The sequence below is a fragment of the Morus notabilis genome, unplaced genomic scaffold, assembly GCF_000414095.1.
Source record: "Morus notabilis unplaced genomic scaffold, ASM41409v2 Scaffold2195, whole genome shotgun sequence".
Classification (NCBI taxonomy): Eukaryota; Viridiplantae; Streptophyta; class Magnoliopsida; order Rosales; family Moraceae; genus Morus; species Morus notabilis.
The window spans coordinates 186,438-204,749 of NW_010359712.1; the positions used below are offsets into that span (position 1 = coordinate 186,438).

At 33.3% G+C, this 18,312-nt stretch overlaps 2 protein-coding genes across 5 annotated transcripts; one reads left to right on the forward strand and one right to left on the reverse strand.

Moving 5' to 3' along the window:
• The first annotated feature begins 792 nt into the window (after window positions 1-792).
• Window positions 793-4,348, forward strand: LOC21390197 (farnesoic acid carboxyl-O-methyltransferase). Its single transcript, XM_010095017.2, has 3 exons — window positions 793-906; window positions 2,394-3,059; window positions 3,986-4,348. Exons 1-3 carry the CDS (start codon window positions 793-795, stop codon window positions 4,346-4,348), a joined length of 1,143 nt encoding a protein of 380 aa, XP_010093319.2.
• Window positions 4,349-11,102: 6,754 nt separating this feature from the next.
• LOC21390198 (RNA-dependent RNA polymerase 1) lies at window positions 11,103-17,846 on the reverse strand. Of its 4 annotated transcripts, none has more exons than XM_024163569.1 (6): window positions 17,687-17,846; window positions 16,812-16,994; window positions 15,657-16,196; window positions 13,162-15,059; window positions 12,840-12,990; window positions 11,103-12,309 (listed from the first exon to the last, which is right to left on the reverse strand). In XM_024163569.1, the coding sequence occupies exons 3-6, from the start codon at window positions 16,170-16,172 to the stop codon at window positions 11,473-11,475; spliced, it is 3,402 nt and encodes a 1,133-aa protein (XP_024019337.1). In that variant the 5' UTR covers window positions 16,173-16,196; window positions 16,812-16,994; window positions 17,687-17,846; the 3' UTR covers window positions 11,103-11,472. The 4 variants fall into 4 exon arrangements, with proteins under 4 accessions (XP_024019337.1, XP_024019338.1, XP_010093320.1 ...); XM_024163570.1 differs by having other exon boundaries at window positions 16,802-16,994; XM_010095018.2 differs by lacking the exon at window positions 16,812-16,994.
• Between the last annotated feature and the right edge of the window lie 466 nt (window positions 17,847-18,312).

Here is an 18,312-nt window from a genome sequence, read left to right on the forward strand (position 1 = left end):
CTTTATTTCAACATTTTTATTATTATTTCTAAAAAAATTGTGCCGAGCCATTAGGCACTCTTTTAAAATTGTGCTTCTCTAAATACTTATAGAATGGCGCCTAGATTTTATTTCTCTTTTTCTATTAATTAAAAGCAAAAGCAAAAGCTCCGCTAAATGAGTTCTCAATCTCCTAGTAATTCAAATGTTCCAAGTATCAACAAGGATTCAGCGGGATTGTCCAATTTTAGATTCACTTGGATCTTCAAGTAAAAATGTGCTCTACTAAATATTACTGAACAATTTCTCCCTTAACAAACTTGGTCGGAAAAAATTAAACAAATTAAAACATAAACTCGAGCATCAGAAAATTAGTGATCAATCCATTAAATATCTAATTGATCCATGTAAAACTAAATTGTATAGACAAAAGGACAATGATTTGTAGGGCAAAATAATCTAAGATAATACTAATATAGTACTTGTTGTTACATAAATATTTAACCACTATTTATATCAAACGTAAACCACTAATGTCTCTTTCGAAGAGGTCAGATTTGGACCACCATGTTACGTGGTTAAATACCTAATGTATGTTTCGGCAAAAAAGAAAAATCCAATATTTAATGTCTATATGGATGCTCCTATGGTGGTACCACCACGATGCTTTTGCTTTCCGCCTTTTCCCTTTCTTATGGCTTCTTTAATTTGCTGCTTTTTGTTCTCTATATAATGTGAGTACTTTTCTCACTAAAACCTTGCCCCAAAAACATTGGTAGAAATACATGATTCTAATTAGAGTGTAGCTTAATAATGTCGGATTCCTCTCTGATGAATGGTGAAAATGGCCTTAAAAAGGTGACAAGTTTATTGCCGACGAATGGAGGAAATGGCAGTTACAGCTACTTCAAAAACTCTTACTATCAGGTATATATATAAATCTATAGATATAGCACAAGAAGAGGGAGATGATTGTTTTCTTGTTCTAATAATCCTTCTTGTCTCTCTTCTTTCTTTTTTTTTTTTTTTGTCTTTTCCGAAATTGTTGGGCTTCTGTAATCATGAGGAGGGTATTGGTACGTAGTACATCTTTTGTAAATGTCAAAAAATTATCTAAGACACAAAAAGTAGTAAATCTAATTAGAAAATTTAAAAGTGTTATTTCGGTGGTTAAAAAACCTCTTTTATGATATATTACTCTAACCATATGCACAATTACATAATAACTATGGTAAAAAGAAAAAAAATATAGTAACAGATTTTTTTTTTTAAAAAAGAACTTTGCCTATCAATCTCTTCAGGAGCTAGGCAAACTGAAAGAAGATCACATAGAAAAAAAAAAAAAAAAAAAGAAAAAAAAGGTAAAAAGATGGGTTAAATATAATTTTTCTTTTTCTTAACTAGGGCGCCTATTAGCTAGTTGTCGGAATTTCTAGGCATGAGCGGGTCAAGATATTCGACATAGAATTTACCATTTTCATAAGCTTTTATATTCGACCTTGTAATAAGTTGTATCTGCACTAGCTAATGACTGTATTTTATTTGTAAATATTATCGAGGAAGTAATTCCTAAAAATATACATATTCTATGCTTTAAATGGTAGAGGTGAAAAGTGAAAGAAAATCTAGGAGTGAAAAGAGCCTAATCTTTCAGTTTCTCCCCGAAAATCTTTTCATTTCTATACTTACTACTATTTGGAAGAAGACATTTAGTTATTTTTCTTTATCATACCAAACAAGTTACAAGAAACACAATATACTTTCCGTCATCTTTTTTTAAACTAATAATAATTCAAATTTAAGAGAGAAAATAAAGTCCTGAATTTTTTTTTTTTTTTTTTGAAGTACGTTGGAATTAAGTCGTGATTTTGAATTCTAGCGTTTATTTTTCTTTTTGAGGATTAAATGAAATGAGCCTCACCTAAGAAACTTAATTCTCATATCGACATATGAAATTACGTTCCTTTCCTTTTTTCTAAAAAAAAAAAAAAAAAAAAAAAAAAAAAAAAAAAAAAAAAAAAGAGAACGACCACATCCACACTAATTATTATTCCAAATCCTTTGTTAATTAGCAGAGTATAAAATAATCAAGAATTTATTTCACCAATACATGGGATTCTAGAACTTAATTCTAGCTACCATAACTTATTCTTTTTATCATGGAACTTGTCTCCAATTCATACAATTTCCAATTAGTAAATGTGCCCTGATTTGTTGAGTAACCTTTTTCTTCTTCTTCTTCTTCTTTTTTTTTTTTAACGCTTGCTAAATTCATATGCAAAATGGTACAACTAACTTGTGCGTATGCACCCAAAAAAAAAAAAAAAAAAAAAAAAACAAAAAATCACAGAAAGGTTTGACCGGCAAAAAAAAAAAAAAAAAAAAGAATCTCGAAAAAAAAAAAAAAAAATCAGAGAATATCAGCAATCTTTGAACACAAAAAGATCAGCGAGGAAATAGCGGAGAAGTTTGACGTTGAAGACCTTTCCCTTTCGAAAGCGATTCGAATAGCAGATTTGGGATGTGCGACAGGACCAAACACCATTATGAACATGCTAAACATAGTGGAAGCCATCAAACAAAAGTACGAAGCCAATAAGTGTCCGGCAATACCTTCAACAAGGCCTGAGTTTCAATTGTTTTTCAACGACCTTGTCACGAACGATTTCAACACCCTTTTTAAGTCTCTCCCAGAAGACCGAGACTACTTCGTCGCCGGAGTTCCTGGCTCCTTTCTCGATCGAATCTTCCCCGAGTCATCTCTCCATTTCGTTTACACGTCCCACTCTCTCCATTGGCTCTTCAAGTTGCCCGCAGAATTGGAAGAGGAAAACTCTCCGGCGTGGAACAAAGGGAGGGTTCACTATACAAATGCGCCGGACGACGTGGCTGATGCTTACAAATCGCAGTTTTGTGAGGAAGTGAGGAAGTTTTTGGATGCTAGGGCTAAAGAGCTTGTGGGTGGAGGGATGTTGGTGATTATCATGTCAGGAACTCCTGTTGATTTGCCTTTGTCTTCCACAGCAAACGGTAAAATGTTTGAGTTTATGGCGTCTACCCTTATGGAAATGGTGCGGGAGGTAAGTTCCCCTTCATTAGTGTTGGTTTACTTCATACCACTTTTCCATGCTATTCTTTAGGGTTAATTTTTTCGTAGCCCTAAAAAATAAGCATTTCAAGAATAGTATTTGTTTTTTTTTTTTTTCCCACTGTTATTTGAGATTATTATAGTAATCATAGTAATTACGAGTAATCATGATAATGCATGTTATAAATATTATTTTGAGTAATTGTCAAAAAAAAAATTATTTCTAGTAATCAAAATTGTTGTGTACTTGTAGTCACCTGACAATAACATAATAGAAAATAATATAAAACCATTTTTATTTATAAAGTATTTTTTATTAGTACTATAACAAATTAGAGTTAATTTCAAATCGAACCACTACAAAATAGGAGTTGCCTCATTTTGCCCTCTGCAATTAAAATGGCATAAAATTGACCCCTGAGTTTGTCAAAGTTTTAACTTTGATACTTATAGCAATAAATGTTATTTTCTTTAACGGTTTTAATCACATGTAGATCACATAACTGCTTGACAAATGAAATATAATAACTTAATTATATAAAAACATACTTTAAAATTTTGAAAAGCCGAAATAAAATTGTAATGCTTCCTCATTTTGACCCTAACTACCACCAGCTCCTTTTCTTCAAAATCCCGCATCTTCATCGCTCTCCCATATATCTTTACGAATGAGTCACGTGATCGACACATAATTAAAACGTTAAAAATTTGACTTCATTGATGAAAGTGTCAAAATTGCAACTTCTATAAGCTCAGGGGCAATTTTGTATCATTTTGATTTGATGAGGAAAGTGAGACGACCCCTGTTCTTTGAAGGATAAATTTGATCCCTCGTATATGTTTTACCGTTTAGTTTAACTTTCTAGAGAGTGCTGACCAAAAAACTATTATTGGTCATAATCTTTATATGATCAACAGGGATTGATTAAAGAATCTCAAGTGGACTCCTTCAACTTGCCCTTATATCAATCTGCCTCTCCTGAGGAGATAGTGGATATCGTGGAGAGAAATGGTTGTTTTAGCATTGAAAGGTTGGAGCTATCTAAGCCATCGTCATGGTTGAAAGGCGCTGCCGTCGATGTACCGGCGTGGATGATGCATGCAAGAGCCGCAATGGAAGGAAATTTCATCAAACACTTTGGAAGTAATGAGGTTGTCGATGAAGTGTTTAAGCGTTTGACCAAAAAACATTTGGACCACTCTGAGCTGCTTCCTCAATGGTGCAACCAGGATGTTCAGCTCTTTATTGTCTTGAAGCGAAAGAAGATCATAAGCATGTGACATCTTTTTTTTTTTTTTTTTTTTGTTTGGAAATCATCTGCTTGAGACAAGCATGCATGGAAATATATGTACAAAAATGGATTACTTGTTATGTGCAAGACCAACTAGCTAGACAAATCCAATAAGTATTCAGAGAATAAATAAATAATAAATTGGATCCATGGAAATTGCTCATTTCCCACAACATATAGTTCCCTGATCGTGTAGAAATGTAGTATGAAGGCAAATTTATTATACTGGTATTTGAATATATATGCATGCTTAATATTGCTTTTGAGTAAGACTTTGCTAAAAATCAAGTAGATATAATGGAGTAGAATATAGTAGAACCGAGTAATTTAATTTGTATCTAAAAGAATATTAATTAAAACTTAAGTAAAAATGCGGCTTGTTAAAGTTAGAGAAAAAAACTTGTTAATATTATTTTTCCTCTACATATATTGTACACAAAATTCGATATGAAATACTTATGATCATCAAGTGAAGAATTTGTACAAGCTGTAAACATTTTCATGATCGAAATCATTTTGTATTCTACTTGTGACCCCCCATGCATCGTGCCTCGAGTGTATGCTAACGTCCTTAATTAATTATATACTCCACAACTTTTTGTTATGGATCTTTTTCTTCTCTCGTTTTAGTTATTTATTCTATATAAAATAAAAATTAGAAAAAAAATTGTACGGAAGAAACTTTTAGGTTTTGTCGGTATTAATTATTTATGTCTCAAAATAATTAAACAAATAAAAAAATGCAGTCGTATTTAAAAATAAAAGTAGACTCAGAGATAAATTAAAAAAAAAAACTATTTTTCTTTTGGAATATTTGGAATAATTAAACTTGACCGATGCAAAATGGGTTGTTACTTCTAAGCGTAGCTTTTATTTATATCTCATTATCATTATATATGCCGTCACAGTTCTCATCATTGGATACTGAATACTAATAAATATGCATGTTGCAGCGAGACTATTCTTTCTGTCTGCTGATCCTGATCTGGTTCAGCATAGGGAAACCGGTTATAAGTAATTTGTAAGGCTGCAGTATGCTTTATATTCCCCATCTCACAGGACGAAATGATATTGCAGGAAACAAGCTGCCAATAACATGGTAAAGTAATTAAATGTGTGAATATATATATATATATATAAATATATGAGTGTACTTTTAATGATTACTCTAATATTTATCTATCAGTGGATATCGTAATTTTAATAATTATATATTGATCGATGACAGTCATAATAAATTTGGTAGTTGATTAAAAAAGTTTATGACAATTAATAAAATTAAATTTTTATCAGACTATGTCATTGAATTTCTATATTTAATGGGTAACTATCATAAAAATATATAACTATTGAAAGCTCATTTATATATATATATATATATATATGTGTGTGTGTGTGTGTGTGTGGACGAGTTATAATGTTGTCTTATATATAATTAATGTATGCGACGGAGGGGGTATGTGCGAGGGAGGCGGGTGTATGGCCCCCCAGCTTTTTTTCCCTTTTTTTAATATAATGGTTTTAATTTTAATATAGTAGGTTGTATGTGTATAAATTATACTTGCTCTCCTTTAAATTAGTTCTCTACATTTTATTGAGCTAATTATTTAGATTTTAAAAAATAAAATATTCAATTTATTAAGTTCATAAACATTAATATAATTTTGATAAAAAAATTTTTAGCCTCCTATCAATAAATCCTGGCTATGTCACTGTGTATGTGCCTTTTAATTAAGCGCTATGTTATTTTGACAATTTGACTATTAAATAGAAGCTATAATAATCAAATTCAGTATTATATAGTGCAGACTACTTAAATTGCAATTATATAAGTTGATTGGTCGTCTTCCTTAGTCTCATCATTGGATGTGTTTCTTAGTCACATTTAAACAATCCAATGAAAATAGTAAAAATTGCACGATCTGATTGTTTTTTTGAGAGTTGAATCGTACAAATATCATTCATATGGCTGATTGTTTTAATGCATTTTTTCATAACCCAAAAATATCCTATGAGTTAATTTTGTCATGCTTTTAGTGCAGGAACTAATTTTCATATTTTTCTCATTGTTGAATTTTTTAAAAGAACTTATTTCAAATCCAAGTTTATTACGTTATCAATCCCAATTTTTGAATCTTGAAATTTTAATTAATCCGCCTATTTCATATACAGTAACGTGAAAAGTAATATCAATTATATTACTTATAATGTCATTATGTCACTAAAATTACAAACAAGCTCTACGTCATAATATAATATCAACTTCATAAAAAAAAATACCATAACACCATCATGAAAATGTATATACACTAAATTCGGTAAGACAATAATCTGTAGAATATAGTATTTTTTTACCAGTTCATAGACAATAATATCATTAAATTACTTGCAACGTCACTGAAATTATAAACAAGCACTACCTTGAAAATATAAAATAAGCATTTAAACGGCAGCAAAACAAACTTCAATTGCCAAACGTAAACAGATCGGGTGATAAATAACAAATAGTGAATTAAAAAAAAAACAAAGATACCATAAAAACATATTAACGTATTCATATGCCATCATTATATATATCGTCCTTTTGAATGCAGAATAATGATACATAGTATTGCTATAAAAGGTTTTGGCAAGAGAAAAAAAAAGTACATCTTTTAACTATTTTCAGGAGGACCCACTACTTTTTTTCTTTTGGCTACTAAAAAAAGATTTAGTGTTGTACTTTCAAGTCTACTAACCTCTTTTAACTATAGTAAGTACTTTTAGAGACTATGAAAAGGATTTGAATCAATCTCTCACTAATCATTCAACCAGTTTTCATTCTCCTCTTTTTTGTGAAGCCCGTAGATGCCCACTTAATTTCCCACAAGAGGCAGGACAACAACGTGTAAATATGGAGTATTAAACTCTAAGAGGATGACAAAGAAGACTTAATAAAGACATACTTACTACTACACCGGACCCACTACTTACCTATACCTATGATGTTTGTATTCTAGTTCGATTTATTAAAAAATTAATATATGCGATTAACAAAACCATAACCGGCCATTGGACTTCGTTAAGGTCGTTTTGAGAGGTTATAACATTAATTAGAACTTCAAATGTATTGTTCATTTTAAGGAAACAGCTGGGAAGGCTGCAATGAGTTGAAATTTTAATATAGTTTTTATTGAAATAATTTTGGTGCATTCTCGAAGAAAGCACTTGATATGGGTTCGTCTAGTAATAATATATATATATATATATATCTATATATATATTATGAATTTTTTTGTTATCATGATATGAGAGTAAATCTTGTCCCGTTAACGTTCACGCACATGCAAATGCACATTATAGTCAGTCAACATGTGCTGTATACCTAGCTAGCTATAGCCCTAGTTACATAAAAGCAATATAGAGTGGACCAACTTGCTTGAAAAATATCATTCTATACATCAAAAGTAAATAAAATAGTAGTGATAAAATTATCGCATAAAATATACTAATGCCTTCTTCTTTTCACTAATTCGAATCACAATTTAAGTTTTTATTATAATATTTATTTTTGTAAAAATTGAAATTTTAACTTTTTATACTATAATGTTTTCTCTCACATGAATTCACCTTCTAATTCAAGTTCTCAACTTGAACGACCGAAATGAATGATATCTAATTAGACTCAAATAATTTTTATTCTTTTTTGCAAAAAAATTATTATTTTCTCTTTTTGGTATTTAAATAGAGTACATGTACTCCTGAATTAGACATCGACAGTCAGTTAGAAAAGCTAATATGTGCATATATTGGTTCCCAACTTATCACCTGATTGGCACTCTTTCCCAACCTTTGAATGTTTGAAGTTTGAACTTAATAATATTCCCAAAGCAAATAATTAAGAGTCTTTTCTCATCTCTAATCAGGGGCAGAGCCTAAATTAACCATAATGTTTTCAGTTAATTATTGACACTTGAAGCGCCTGGGAATAGCGATATAGCGCGAGTAATAATATGGTGTGAAAACAAAAATATATTATCCTGCATGACTTAAAATATGCAAAGACTAAACTTTTAGCTTTCATATATCAATCTTCTGAAATCTTGAGCTAAAGCCATATTTTTGCTCCTATTGAAACTTTTTTTAGTTTAGACGTTCATATTACAGTTTTTTTCCCCCCAAAGTTTCAGCTATGCCATATTTAGTCATAGAATTTATAAATATTTCCAAATGAAAAACTCAACTAAACTCTCTCTTTAATGATTTTTTTTTTTTTTTTGGGTTAAACCTAGAAAAAGTTGTTCGACTTGCAAATTTGGGAGAATGAAAATAAAAGGGAATAAATAGACAAAAATAATTAAAGGGAGAGATAGAAAGACCCTACCGTAGAGCAAATTACACCACTACAAGAATCTACCACACATAATGTCGTCGCAAATTATGTCGTCGCAAATGACCTTTATTGTTGTAGTGCACCCACTAATCTAATATGAATCTACCACACATTTTTTTAAATCTAATATGATTTTAACATCAACTGTATCTCACTAATAAAATATTTTTTTCATATCCTACGGTCACATATTAAGTATAGTCCAATCATATTATTGTTCTACACAACTGCCACGTACGGTTGATACTTAGCGTTTTGCTATTAGTTAGTGAACAGATTTTGGAAAGTAATCAAGGTTAATTACTTCATGGGTACTTAATCAGGGAAGCTCAAGTGGACTCATTCAAGCCTGTGTATGCTGTCTCTCCTAAGGAGATGATATGATTCATAGAAGGAAATGGGTGCTTTAGCAATTGAGAGAATGGAGATAAAGAAACCTATGTCAAGCATCAATGGTCAAATCACCCCACAGGCACTTGCTCTGCACATAAGAGCTGCAATATTGGAGGTTATAATCCGCAAATATGTTGGAATTGAGATTATAGATGAGATTCCCTATCGATGGTCGGAAACTCAAAGATATCTTTCGTTCGTTCGAGTTGAGAATTTGAGTTAAAAAGTGAATTCATGTAAGAGAAAAAAAAATGTAACAGAGAAAGTTAAATTTAAATTTTTATTAGAGAAAATACTGTAGTACAAACTTAAGTTATAATTCGAAACAATGTAAAGGATTTAAATCGGATTCTGAGATATAAGAAAGGAACTCAGCTCTTCCTTGTGTGGAAATGCAAATGACACTATTTGAAGTAACCTTAAACTCAAGTCTAAACTCATTTGACAAGTATAACTTCTTCCATTTATATAATTGCCTTTCTCCAGCAAAGTTTTTCCATCGATAGAATTAGTTTCTAACTGTTGGGTCTAGTTAAATTATATTAGAGTAAAAAAGTAGACAGCACAAACAGTTTCTGATGCATATCTGACGGCTGACAACATAGTCTTTTACATATTTGACGGTTGAAAACAGAATCTTTTGATAGTTTATTTTTTTTTTTTTTTTGTACGTACTAGAGAAATCTATTTTTCATAAAACTGGTTTTAAAATTTTCAGTAACTTTTATTTGGGTAATTCTAGCCATATGGCTTTTTTTTTTTTTTTTTTTTTTTTGGCAGGGTAACTAGTAAATAAAGAGCAGCAAGACCATTTAGTTCGGAGTTATAATCTAATCGTTATTGAGTTATTATTTAGATTTATTTTTGTGTTAAATTTCTTTGTATGTTGTTAAAAGCAAAAATAAGGGAGTTTGTCATGAAGTTTCAGTTTCAAGGTATTATACAATTTCATTTTTTTTTTTTTTTACAGGAGAGATTGCATTCAAATTAAACAAAGTTTAAAATATCACGATACGCCTAAGAAAATTCTACAAACAAAAATACAAAACTAAAAAATAGACCCTAACCACTGCCTGGCGGAAGCATATTGGGCCCAATGAGGACAGCTGCCCTTACTGGCCCAATTGGCTCCTTTGTATTACAACCCAAAAATAATTTTGTTTGCAATTTTTTTCTTACTTTGCCCCCATAATTTACAACATTTACACATAAGTTTTTAGAAAAATTTCAATTATACCACTGAAATGTAACTTTTGAATTTAATATACATATATTTTAAATTAGAAATACCAACTAAACAAAAAATCAACTATAATAATATGTGAATTCATAATATTTTAAACCGTAAACTATAAAAATTGAATTAAAATAGTCATAATGTCATTTTAATTGAAAGTTTTAGTTTAATCACGCCCTCAGTGAATAAATTTTCTAGCTCCGCTACTAACTGCAATCAACAGACTCCGACGAGGAGACAGTCGACAAAAGCACCACTGGGGATGGCAGACTTCAAGAGGCTCACGACAAAGTGGAGGAAACGTCATCAAATTGTACCACGACAAGCACTCCAACCACCGACAGGATAAAAACCACCGCCTCCGCGAGAAACTCACCATCACACAGACCAACATCCTAAGAGAGTGCAACCACCAGCCGAGAAACATGCTGGAAACAACGATCCAAACAAATGGCAACCAACCGCCAATGCAAGTTAGATCCACTCTAACGATTGCACCGTTACACACAGCCACCACCACGGGAAAGTCAACGTCAAGACAAATCCGATGACTAACTTTCACGGCCGAAACCAAGTGATGCACCAGCGCCAAAGTTCCATTTGGCTAAACACTGACACGCTTTTGCTCTGTTTTTCGTTTGAGAGAGAGAGGGTATGGATCTAGGTAAATATAAATCTATTTAATGCTGTTTTATATGTGTTTTTTTTTTTTTTTTTCCTTTAACTTGATAGCAAGGTCATAATAGATGAAAGAAAAATAATGGATGAAGTTTTTGATAGGCTTTACAAAATGGACTAGCATTCACGAAAGACATATGGCTATTGTACATAACCGTGACATGTACGTCTCTCTATTATCAGAGCTAAATAAACAGAAAAAGTAAAACCAAACATTTCATGAAAGTCACGACTTGATTAGATTTCATCATCAGAGAGAACCAAGTATATACATGTTTATAATATGATTCGAAATTCGTACCATAAAAGCAAACCTAAAGAGTATTACTGTATCTATATACTGTCGTAACACACCCACGTAACTTAGATTTACCATAACTTCATCCTGATTTTTACATGCTTCAAAGGAGAGATTGGTGCAAAGCCATACCGCTCATCCCAAATGCAAACGACGATCGAAAGCACGTTCCAGAGACGACATTTGTAGAGACCTCCTTACACTTGCCTTGCTCCTCTTGATCTGCACAAGCTTGTCGTAAACACACCACGGAAAGCTAAGATAGTGGTCACGATTCATTCCTTCATTATAACAGCCCCAGTAACTATGATGATACGTGACATAATACCAAGCAGAAGCTTTTGCATACACATCATCAGCTGCAGAATCCAAACTACTACCCTTCTCATTGAACCAGGTCCTGGCTTCCTTTCTCAAAGCCCTTACAGCCATGTTAATCGATTCTGCATCCCGTCTCTTTGTGAAAGATTTCGACATTCTCATAATGCTGCCACCAATTATCTCAGCCTCGGATTTGATCCCATAATAGTCCAGAAGATTCCCCAACTTGTAATCATAATTGCTTTTGTAGTAGAAAGCATCATCAATGTAGTCCTCAAAGCCATCATATTCCATGTCAGGATCATAAGACCTACTTGCGACTTCCTTGGTGAAGAAATGAAGAGAGCCAACATTTGGCGCAATGTCTTTTACTTCTCGGAATAGCTTTCCAATCACGTTCTGCGACTCGTATGTAGGTTTGTTAAGCTTCTCCATGAAATCAGGATACTCTTTGACATATAACTCTTGGGGAATAACTGCTGGCACACCAGTTTTAGGAAAGTCGACAGCGATTGAAAACAGCCTTGCGAGCTCTATGCACGAAGGGCTCATTGCTTTGGAGGGCTCCTTATCTGCAAAGGCAGTGTGAGCATTGGCAATGATTCCCAAACTATCATTGACGATGTAGTTTGTAAAATATTCCTGAACTTCCTGCATTGGAGAAACAAAGAATTTGTTCATCACATGTGTGTACATGCTGAAAATCTGAATTTGAAGAAATTGTGTCGTATAAATACAGTGTCTCAATCCAACAACAAACCAAATGCACTATAGTTACAAGTTGAGCAATACGATAGAATAAAATGAAACCTAATACTGCAGACCATACGTCTACTAAATAAAACTAAGATAGGTAACTCAAAGCAAAGACTTGAAGATTGATTAAAAAAGGGCATAATATGCAAAGAAATTCATTCAACATCATGGTCGAGTCCATCGTCTCAACCCATTATAAAGTGACTATTGGAGAAAAAAACTAAATAAAAAGAATAGTATCTGATTACCCAAAGTAATAGTAACACAGAACATGATCCGTTTTAATTAACCTATAATACAATCAACAAGTGGATATCTTAACAGATGTCGGAAGCTAGACGACACAATCTGCAAAAGAGAAAAGGGAGGGAAAAGTAAAATAATAACAATAATGCTACATGCATGATTATGCAAGAGATTAGTACCTCAATTCTGACATCATGATCCAACCTTGTAGTTGGTGCTGGGCTATAATCCATAGGTTCGAATTGCTTTTGAGGAATCAATTCATCATCCCAGCAAACAAAATAAATATCTCCATCCAGATCACTTCCTGAACATTCATTTGGATGAGGCCTGAAATGGAAGATAGAGCGAAAATAATGTAGAATCCAGATAAGCAGCGTTGAATTGTGCTTGAGATCCTAAGATAATTTTTTAAATGTAACATTCCGAACAAAATATTGATCCTGAAAATTAATACATAACACCAATTAAGGCTACAGAAGTAGTAAGAGAAAACCTCACCTCGATCCTTTTTGTGGAAAAACAACACAATCCACCATATGGTGCAAAGCTGGCACATTAACAGCTCTTAGAACACGAACGTCTCCTGGGTGTAAGCAAGGGTTTTTGGCAACCACCACCCGTCCGACGACAATATAATTCTGACCTGAACCAGTGCCGCCAAGCATGAAGGAATCTTCAAAGAACGGCCTATGTGTGATTCCTGAAAATTGGACAAACACCTCTCCATATTCCAAGGTTCTCATTTCATCTAGACATCCCATCATGGCTCTTCCATCAGGAATAGAGATCCTTGTTTTAGTCCGCAACTCCTGCAGCTTTGATGCTCGGAATGCTTGCAGCATCATCGAAAGGAATGGCTCAGCATTAGGTTGATAACCACACGAGAGCAGCTCCTTCAGGATGTTAGTAGTCTCACCAGCAGACATCAAATCCAGAGCTTCCCGAGCTCTTAGAGGATCGTTCAGAATAGCATTCAGCTGCTGTACAGCTTCCCTTTGTTTTTTCTCAAAAACTCGATCCCCAACACCAAGAGTTGATAAGAGAGTTATCAACTGGCGGTTCAGATAACAATGCTGCAACTTGCTATAGGCTAAAACATCCAGTTTGTGAAGCTCGGATTCATACTTCCACATACTCTTCCTCAATGATAATTTTGTTGATGAGGTTGGATCAACAGCCACAACACCTTTGTACCCACAATACCGGATCTGAAAGGCAGATGGAACGCAATCTTTGAGGCCACATTTTTTCGCAACTCTCTTAGCAAATGTTGATGATATTTTTCCAATACCATCAGAGAAAACATACTTGACTGCACCCCGCTCTATCTCTATATCAGAAATAACTTCAGTCTCACTCTCATCAACAGTAAGAGTTTCCGTGGAAGACCCAAAGGATTGACCCAGTCTGGCAGCATACTTGGCCACATTTCTTATACTGCGAAAATCTCCTATCCACTGTCTTATTGTATCAGCACTATGCCCATCCACAGCAGCAAACATCCAAAGCGAATTATCACGTAATTGACTGGACGAGAATGCAAGAAACTCAAATTTCCTATCCCCAATTTCAATGCCGTTTCTGAGAACAGAAAGAATTCTTCTGTAGATTCCAGTTCTCCTATCCTCATTTGCATTAGATGTACGTGGAGACAGATCTGTTGAAAACAATTTTTCTAACTCCTCGTCAACAAATGAAACGCGAAGAAAGTAGTCAATGTAATCAATGTACTCTCGTAAAACACGATTAGAGACATTAATCTCTGGGCCACAAAAGTATACTTTGGATGGTGTTACTTGGACCCTACGTACATATACCAATCCAGAATCCAGGGCTATTGCTGGTGGTTTCGGAGGCCTCGGCGCTGTAAGGTACTTCCTGTATTGCTCATTAAGCCATGCAGCAGGTTCATAGGGGCATTCTTTTAGATTAAATAGTTTCTCAAGGGCATAATTTATACAGTCAACGTTTCTGATTCTCTGTGGATCAACCAACCGATAAAAATCAACATCGAGTGTTGGTCCTGAAAGACAACCATTTTGAAGCAGCATGTTTATTTTGAACACCGTCTCAAATGGCAAATTAATGCCTGAAGGAGGACCAACAATGGGAACTAGATCCAGGTTGCGAGAGAAAGAACTACCACTCTCTAATATGAATCTCTCTTCACTCTCTTTATAGTAAACAAAGTTTTCTCGAAGGTCTGGAAGATCAACCCCGTAAGGCAGCTCCAAATACAGGGCAGAAGAATGACCAATACAGCATGATTCAGTGAAATCAGTAGCCCGAACCCATTGGTCATCAGGAGTATCCTTGAAATAGTTGAAGAGAGGGTTTTCAAGTATATCAAATGAAATTCTCACTTCTTTCTCGTAAACCCGAGGAGCACCAAGCAACTAACAATGCATGAAACAAAATCCATTTAGAATATGTTATAGACGTTAGGTAAAAAGAATAAAAATAAATAAAAGGAAAGAGCTCAAATTCAAGATGATACATTTATTTCTCAATTGCACCGTGTAGCCTCCGTCTTAAATGTCAGCAATTAAACACAACTCATTTGGGAAACCAACGCACCCTTCCCCCTCCCCAACAAGATGCCCACTAAATACAATCTGGAGCTTTTGTTAATTGTTAGTGCACCCAAAAAAAAAAAAACTACTTTTCCCAATTTATTAGTTTTTGGGAGTTATCCACTCATATTAAAAGTACCTTGTTAGTATTTGAAAAATTAACATCCTGTTTTGAAATCTTTAGTAAAATGTACAAGTTTCCATTTTATTAACAAGCAGAGAGAGGTGCATTTCTCTCGAGCCCCGAAAACATTACCCTATTTCCATAGACTAGAAAACTTCACATAGAATTTCATAAGAAAATTCACTATGGAAAAACTACAAACTTACATAACATCTGCAGTGTACGAAAAAATGCCTAAGTATTAAAATATTGTGTTTCAAACAGTAATGGAAACAAATAAAGATACAACAAGAAACCTGAATCAGAAGATACTTGGCAGTTTGACCGCGTGGACGATGCAACTCGATCTGCCAAACATTCTCATATAAGAGCTGAAGTCTGTATTCTACAGGGCCGTATGTCAGGTAGAAATTCAATCTTCGGAGTCCAAGCCCAAAATCCACAGAAACATTCCCCACTCTCCACAGAAAAGAAAACTTTTCCTTTGATATCTGACAGCCAAAATGCAGAGTTACATTTTGCAAACTGTAGAGAGTTGCTCTTGGCTTTGGCACGATATCGCGTTCCATTACCCGGGCCAAGAGGTATGATCTTCCGTACCACAGGCGCGGGTTAGCCAGGCGGATAATAAGCTCAGCAGTTTCGACGGTCATGAACTGCACTATAGCATAGGATCTTGAACCCCCGTTCTTTGTTGGTCGAATCTTAATAGCATAAACAGTTCCTCTTCCTGTATGTCCCTCCAGAAATTCCTTAACACTTTCAGCAGACACATGTGAAGGGAATCCAGACAATTGTATCGTTTTACCCATCGGAATCAGGTGAATTCCAGTGTCCTAGTTTCAGCAGACACACATTACCACTATGAAAGATACAAACTTTCTACCGGCAGCAGGTCAGTTAGTCAAAGCTCAAGGAAAATTTCAATAAATAAATAACTATATAAATTTGAAGAATCGTATGATACTTCTCAAGGAAAAACCTTGAGTATCTAAACAAGCAAGAAACTGTGAGAAAAGCTAAGAGATGTGTATTAGACAAAAACCTATAGCGTTTCTGTTTTACCTACTGAATGGTCCCTAGTCTTTTGATCATAAAATATAGGGAAACTAAGTGCTATAGTATTATGCTTGTAATAAGGGTAGAAAAGGGTACTCTTCATTACTTCCAGTACATAAAAGAAAGCAGTTTAAATTTCCTTCTTCTATTTTCTCCTCAAACCTTTTACATCAGCAAATTTAGCTTCCAAAGAAGAAATACGGCAATTACCCTTTAAATGCTAAACAACCAAGCAAAACTTGAGAAAAGTTAAATCTCATATTCTCAGATACACTTTTTGCACAATCCCAGATCTAGCTATGAAATTTTGGCATTGGAAAGTCAAAAACTTTAGGAGTAACGTTAATTTAAACAAATGTAAATTTACGTAGGAGTCAGGTACCAAGAAGGACCTGCAAAACTCAGAGATCAGTATGATCAGAAATGAATTGCAATGATGCGTTTGTTTCCTGTGTTCGGCTTGCAATTAGACTAAAAACTATGCATATCTTCCACTATTTTGGTTAATTTTACATGCTCCTCTTGAGAGACGGACAGTTTTTCAAAATGTTGGAAATATAAGTTATCCCACAAACCTGCAAAAATTAACCAATAAAAGAAGACAAAATTGAAGTCCTTTTAGTCTAAACCTACATAAAATATAAAAAGCAAGAAACTGAATTTAGTCATATTTATTAATTCAAGTCCTTTTAGTCTAAATCTACACAAAATATAAAAGCAAGAAACTGAATTTAGTCATTTATTAATCTAACTAAAAATAATTGAAGAATAGTTTTGTATTTTGTTTCTATAGAATTGGAGATTGTCTTAAGTAATATATTTTTACCCTTCTTTCCTTCTTAAACAGAAAATAGAAGTACTAGTAAAGCCATATTAATACACCAAAATTTAATTTTTTTAAATTAAAAGTAAGAAAGTACACCCTTTGAATTACATGATCAAAATTCATAGGAAAAGACGAGAAAACTTCTTGAATACTAAAAACTAATGTGAATGAAACGATCAAAATGCCAAGAAGGATAAATAAAGCGCTATAACAAGATGATTAAAAGAACCCACCAATTAATGCTCAGATTGTAGAGAAAAGAAACCCACTTTCCAACACTAGGAAACCATCATATAATTCCAGTTTTTCCAATAAAATCTATAACCCAGAAAACAAAATTAAAGGAGCAAACGCCAAACATGTAAAAAAAAACAAAAACAAAAAAAAAGGTGTGATAACAAACTACACTAAAATAACACCGCAGAGCAGAGAGAAACTCACCAGAGAGAGTGAAGAAGAACCTTAAGCTCCAAGGAAAGCAGAATCCAAGAAAAAAAGATCACTAGAATGCAAAGGAACACTGTGAGAGTGGGAGAGAAAGACTGATGAGAGAGAATTTCCGAGTCGTCACTCCCAAGTCAATTTGCTTTTGTAAGCTCTTTCTCTCTTTTGTTTTTCTCTCTCTCCAGGAACGTACGTTGGAATTATATAGAAAACCGAAAGGAAGGTCCCGCGTTGGCGCTTTTTTTTTTTGTTGTTGTACTATACTACTATTTACTTTAATCTTTAACTAAGCACGTGTAAAGTAATTTGTGTGTTAAGTTATAATTAATTAATTATTATGTTATTATTAAAGATATATAAATCTATATATAAAATTTCAATGAAGAATCAAAATAAGAAAAAAAATAAATTTTAGGGTAAAAAGTTAAGATAAAGTTAAAAAAAGACTAAAATGAATAAATAAATATTTTTTTAAGACAAAAAAAACCAAAGTGAAAAAATAAAGTTTGAGGGAAAAATAAAAAAGGGTTAAAATGACAAAAATGAAGAAATAACTAAATTTTAGAGTAAAAGGAACCAAAACAAAAAATAAAATAAAATTTTGGAAAAAAAATAAAAAAAGT